The sequence below is a fragment of the Tupaia chinensis genome, unplaced genomic scaffold (genome assembly GCF_000334495.1).
Source record: "Tupaia chinensis unplaced genomic scaffold, TupChi_1.0 Scaffold000278_1, whole genome shotgun sequence".
NCBI lineage: Eukaryota > Metazoa > Chordata > Mammalia > Scandentia > Tupaiidae > Tupaia > Tupaia belangeri.
The window spans coordinates 1,294,510-1,299,829 of record NW_006159761.1 but is presented as its reverse complement, the minus strand read 5'-3'; the positions used below and the strand labels follow the sequence as shown (position 1 = coordinate 1,299,829).

General features: G+C 52.0%; 1 protein-coding gene across 2 annotated transcripts in view; it reads right to left on the bottom strand.

Moving 5' to 3' along the window:
* SELP (selectin P) overlaps positions 1–5,320 on the bottom strand; it is a 51,481-nt gene that overhangs the window by 3,131 nt on the left and 43,030 nt on the right. For both annotated transcript variants that reach the window (XM_027772489.1, XM_006150112.2), the window contains exons 12-13: positions 3,764–3,949; positions 2,857–2,976 (exon numbers count right to left, since the gene is read on the bottom strand). In XM_027772489.1, coding sequence (XP_027628290.1) covers positions 2,857–2,976; positions 3,764–3,949 — 306 coding nt within the window. The remainder of the gene's footprint in view (positions 1–2,856; positions 2,977–3,763; positions 3,950–5,320) is intronic.

The window sequence follows — 5,320 nt, the reverse complement described above, 5'->3', positions numbered from 1 at the left end:
CAGCCTCCTGAAGGCTGTGTAAGTAATCACACACACACACACACACACACACACACACACACACACACGTCAGGTTGTTTTGTTATGTGGTCATTCAGACATTGGTTCTTGCAACCTGTTTCTTGGCACTTGGGGCCCTGTTGCTGCACCCTGTCACCCTCGACCTCAGCCCTCAGCCCTCAGCCAGGCAAGCTAACCATGAACTTGGGGCCCTGTTGCTGCACCCTATCACCCTCCCTCAGCCCTCAGCCCTCAGCCCTCAGCCAGGGAAGCTAACCATGAACTTGGGGCCCTGTTGCTGCACCCTGTCACCTTCCCTCAGCCTCAGCCAAGCAAGCTAACCATGAACAGAGCCACACCAGCATGGCAGTGGGTGCTTCCCCTCCCATCACCAGCGCTCAGACATCTCCAGTCTTAATCGGAACAGCAGACACTGGTGCTGAGTCCTCAGACATGGCCGTGGGCCTGCCAGCCATCCCCCAGGTAGATAAAAGAGGAGTAGTGTCTCACAGCTCAATGAACTTGGAAAACACTGGATTGGATGAAGACGATGGATGGGTGTACTTATCCCAGGGCACCGTGGAGCCCTCAGTGAGAGTGAGCGTGCACTCCGAGTTGGCAGAGGGCAGGAGTGCAGCGTTTCCCACCGTGTGACCACAGGATCTGGGAAGTCTGAAGCCCAGCTGGGACAAACTCCTAAACCCCCTACTCCAAAACAGTGGATTTATTTGTTGTTAAAGACACTGGCTGCTAGTCCCTGTCCATTGTTCAGGGGGTCCCCTAGAAATGTCTCAAAACTAAAGAAAGAATTTGGGGAAGAGCAGGAATAGTGTGTTCCCTCCGAGACTGGAGATGAGGATCTGGTCTCAGAGCGCTTGCCTCCACCTCCCAGGCACGTATCTGTTCACAATGATATTAATTGCAGACCTTGATATTTCTCTTTGGTCTTTTTTATTTTTTTAGAAGTTTTTGCTTTGGGGCACATGCTCTCACTGGAGAGAGAGACAGAGACAGTGAGAGAGAAAGTGAGAAATCATTTTTCAGGGGTAATGGCCACACCACAATCCCTTCTCTCCTCCATTCTCCTCCTCGGATCTTGAGCACACACACATATGCGCCTGGCATGATTCTCAGCTACCAGGTCTAGGACTTGAACCATGATTGGCATGTGGGAGTCCAACAACGTAACCACCATGCCATCTGCTGGCCTCTCTTTGGTTTTTAGCAGAGTATTACCCATTGTTAGAACAACGGAGTACAGGAGTTCTGGAATAACAGCCTCCAGGCAGGGGAGCTTGGGGCAGAGGGAGAATAAGAGAGGGGACAAGTGGTCCTGCCCTGAGCAGTTAAAGGCAGGGACTGAATCTCCTCAGAGCAATGAGAACTGGTCAGGGACTTTAACATGGCCACTGTCGGATGCTGGAGTTGACCACGAGTACCCTCTGATGTCCCCGACTACCCTGTATGAGGAGTGACGGGAAAGAGCCCGTTAGGTTCCCAACCAGAGCTCAGGCAGTCGTGAACAGGCTGGGTGTCTGCAGCAGACTGAGGAAGGGCACTTTAAACCTAAAGAGATGGGTCTTTCCCTTTTTTAATCCCTAGGCCAGAGTCTTTTCTCCGATGATCAGTCTAGTTTCCCTTAGAGAAAGTCTTCTTCTGTTTGGTCACCCTCTGCCTAAATCCTGTCACTTCCATGAGTTTTCAGGAGAAACTGCAGCTCCCTCAGCTTATCCCAGCTGCTCACTAACAAGGCAGCTCCTGCTCCCCCAGTTCACCCCTGTCTCCTCCAGCCCCCCCATGGCTCGGGCACTCTGAACTGCTGAGCACACCACTGCCACCTGCTTTACCCTTTCCTGTCCTCCCATGTGCAATTTTACTCTGAGAAAGTTTGTTTCTGCTTTTCCCCTTGGTCTTTCATTCTTTTTTTTTTTTTTTTTTTTTGAAGAGGTTTTTGCTATAGGGCGTGTGCGCTCGCCAGACAGAGAGAGACATAGAGACAGAAAGCGAGAAATCACTCCCCAGGAGAGATGGTCAAGCCGCAATCCCTTCTCCTCCATTCTCCTCTCGGGATCTTGGGCACACATGCACACGCGCCCGGGTGAGTTTTAAGCCACCGGGTCCGGGACACAAACCGCGGTCGACTACGTGGGAGTCCAGCAACATAGCCATTATGCTAACTGCTGGTTCCCATTGACCTTTCATTCTTTAAATCTAAGTTTCAAAAAGCTCTCTGCCCTACTGGCCCAGCTGAGACACCTGGTCTGTGTTCTGGTCATGCCCAGGTTGTATTCTGTCCTAATACACTGCACTTCGGTATTAGCGCTGATAATGCGTGCATCTCCTCTACTGGATTATGGTGGGCTGTCAGAAAAGTCATGACATATGTTTGCATAAAAAAAGTACATCTTGTCTTTCCCTCAGTCTAATATTTTTCCTTAATGTCAGAGACCAACATTCCGGGTCTCAGTGCTCGACAGACTTGATTGATACGCAGCTGTTGGGTGAAGGAGTGAGTGAGAGAGAAAGCACCCTGCTTTTCTAATCACCTTAGGTGACACCTAGAGCCCCCCACACCAGAGACCTCTAAATATCGAACTGCAGACTGGCCACTTCAGCACTTGGAGGGGAAGGCCTTTGAGACATTTAGACTTCTAGGCCCACCCCCTAGTCTCCCTGCGAGAGAATCTTAACTTCATGAAGGTCTTCAGGTGATTCCACTGGTCACTTTCAAGATTACTTCTCTTGGCCTTATTTTCTTTTAATGCAAATGTTTTCAGACATACAGTGCTGAGACTGTTCACAGCGCCTCCTCGGGCCACACAGAGGGAAGAAAGAGGAGAAGACAGTCCTGTTTACCTTTCTGTCTGCAACGCCTTCTTAGCAGAGCCAGGAGCGTCCCAACCACAGCCAGTCCTGTGGTGGAAGCCACTGCCCCACCAAAGTAAGCCAAGGCTTGCTGGATAGTCAGTGGCCCTGCTGCAAAACAAGAACACACATATGCAGGTGTGAGCAGTATGGGGCTGAAGACAGCCATTCCCCCGGAAGGCTCCCAGACCCTGAGACGTGAGACCGAGGCAGTTCTCTAAGGCCTTGGGAGACGCTGACAGCCCAGCATGCGAGGAGATTTGCCAGTCATCAACCCAGGTGTAGAACGGGCAGCAGGCCTCGCTCTCACTCCTAACGCCCAAATATCAACACGGGAGTCGAGGTAAGGGCCAGTAAAAGAAATTAGGTTGTCGACACAAGAGACCTGCACGTGGAGGTCTGGTCAAATGGGGTAAACCGCAGGAATTTCTTTGGTAATCCAAGACTCAGTTATGCAGTGAAGAATAGTCTAGGGAGCTGTTAGGGAGCATTGGGGGAGGGAAAGGGGAGGAAATGCATCCGACAGACAGAAGAGCTGCGATAGTTCAGTGTTAACCGAAGGGCTCTGAGGTGATAAATTAGAAATCTGCATGAAAAAACTCCCCGTTTGTAGCATTTCCAGATGTGATAAACAGAGATTGCCAGAAAGTGAGAGGATTCGTTTTACAAATCTGAGCACCAGAGAAGAATGGGGACCATCCTCTCGGCGTTCCTGAGTTTAACTTCCACCACACTGAGTGAGACGAGGAGCATCAGCCTGATCAGCTGTGGGGTATTAAGAAGCTCGTGGCAGCCCGGTGATGCAAAGCAAGGCCGGGTAGGAAACACGCACAGGAGAAACCCTGGCCTGGTTACTTTTCCCGCCAAGGTGACTTCCAAACCCATGTGAAAACCATACCCTGGCAGGCTGGCATGGGTGCTGACCAGTGCCCACTCTCTCGGCATGTTGTTTCTGCTGAGTCATTCAGTAGCTGTCCCTCTGGACAGTGGAAGGTGCAGGTGGACCCAAAGCTGAAATTTCCCCAGGGGTTGGAGCAGTTCATCAGCACTGGCTGTTCGCTGTGCAGCTCGGAGCACTTGACAGCTGCAGGAGAAACGCACGCAGGAGGAACAAACAGGTTTGCAGGATGCGGGCAGGACAGCATGGTCGTCTGTAACCTGGCTAGCATTGCCGGCCGCGGAGGTGGGATACGAGAGGTCAGAAAGGACACGAGTCCCTTCCTACGTGCCCGCCAGCTCCTCCAACGTCTCACACACGGAGAAGTACCTAGGTGAGGAATGGCAGCACAGGGCCTAGGAAAGGCAGAACCGCATCCGGCAAAGACCTGCTTGCTCATGGATGGATTTCGTCTTCAAAAATACTGTTGGGTTGTTGGAAAAGTCAGTATGAAGTTTTGCATCGAAAAATAGAAAAAAAATATCATGACTTCCCCAACAACGCAGTGCTACTGCTGTAGATGTCATTGTGGCTGTATCTGTGACTAGCTGGCAGGCCAGTATTTGACTACGACAATATGGGGTGTTCAGACTGCTCGTAACCACCAGAGTTACAGCTCGTATTTCTCAGTTCGACCCGGGCTTGCCAGTCTAGCACAACTGGGGCATCATCAGATGCTCCCTCCTGCAGGCCTTTGAGTGCCGGGGCCCTAGCTGTGACACGAGGAAGGGCAGGGGTGAAGTGCCCGCTCACACTTGTTCCGACTGGGATTGGTGTGGGTTTCAGGGGGAGCTGACACTGCGGTAGTTGTGGGGTTGGCGGGGGATGTCCACAGGCAGGCACAGTGCTAGCTTGAGTCCCTGCAGGAAGGTGGAATTGGACCAGCCTGTGCGGTTCAAATTACCTCTGCATTCTGGAGTCACCGCTGTCCACCGTCCTGAAGGTCTGCATCTGAGAATCTTGTCTCCCAGAAGGGTGAAGCCGGCGTGGCACCCAAAGTGACAAGTGGTATTCAAACCAAAGTTTCCCAAATGGTGTCTGCAGGACATGGATCCCTGCCCAGGAGTGAGGAGAGCGGGGCATCGCACCTCCGGAGTCGGAACCCATGAGAGGCCTGCAGGAGAAAATGCCCTAACTTAGACAGCCCCCCATTAAAGGAAGCCCAGGCTTACTTCACTTCCTCTTGAGCTGGCGTGTGGTCAGTGGGCACCCACACAGATTAAACATGCAAACCGAGACGTGCTGCTTCTGCTCAGGGCCTAGCTATCCTGGCCACGGCACGGTGCTCATTCACGATTGCAAAGTGTTCAGATTCTATTAACCCGAATGCCATAAAACTTTTAGGAGTGTTGGAGCCAGCAGGTGATGTGGTTGTTAAGCCCCTGGGGTCCTACATGACCAACCACAGTTTCAGTCGTGACCTGGCAGCTTGAATATCATGCTGGCCATGCAAGCGTGTGTGCCCAAAATCCCCGGAAGAGAATGGAGGAGAAGGGATTGCAACGTGGCCATCCCCTC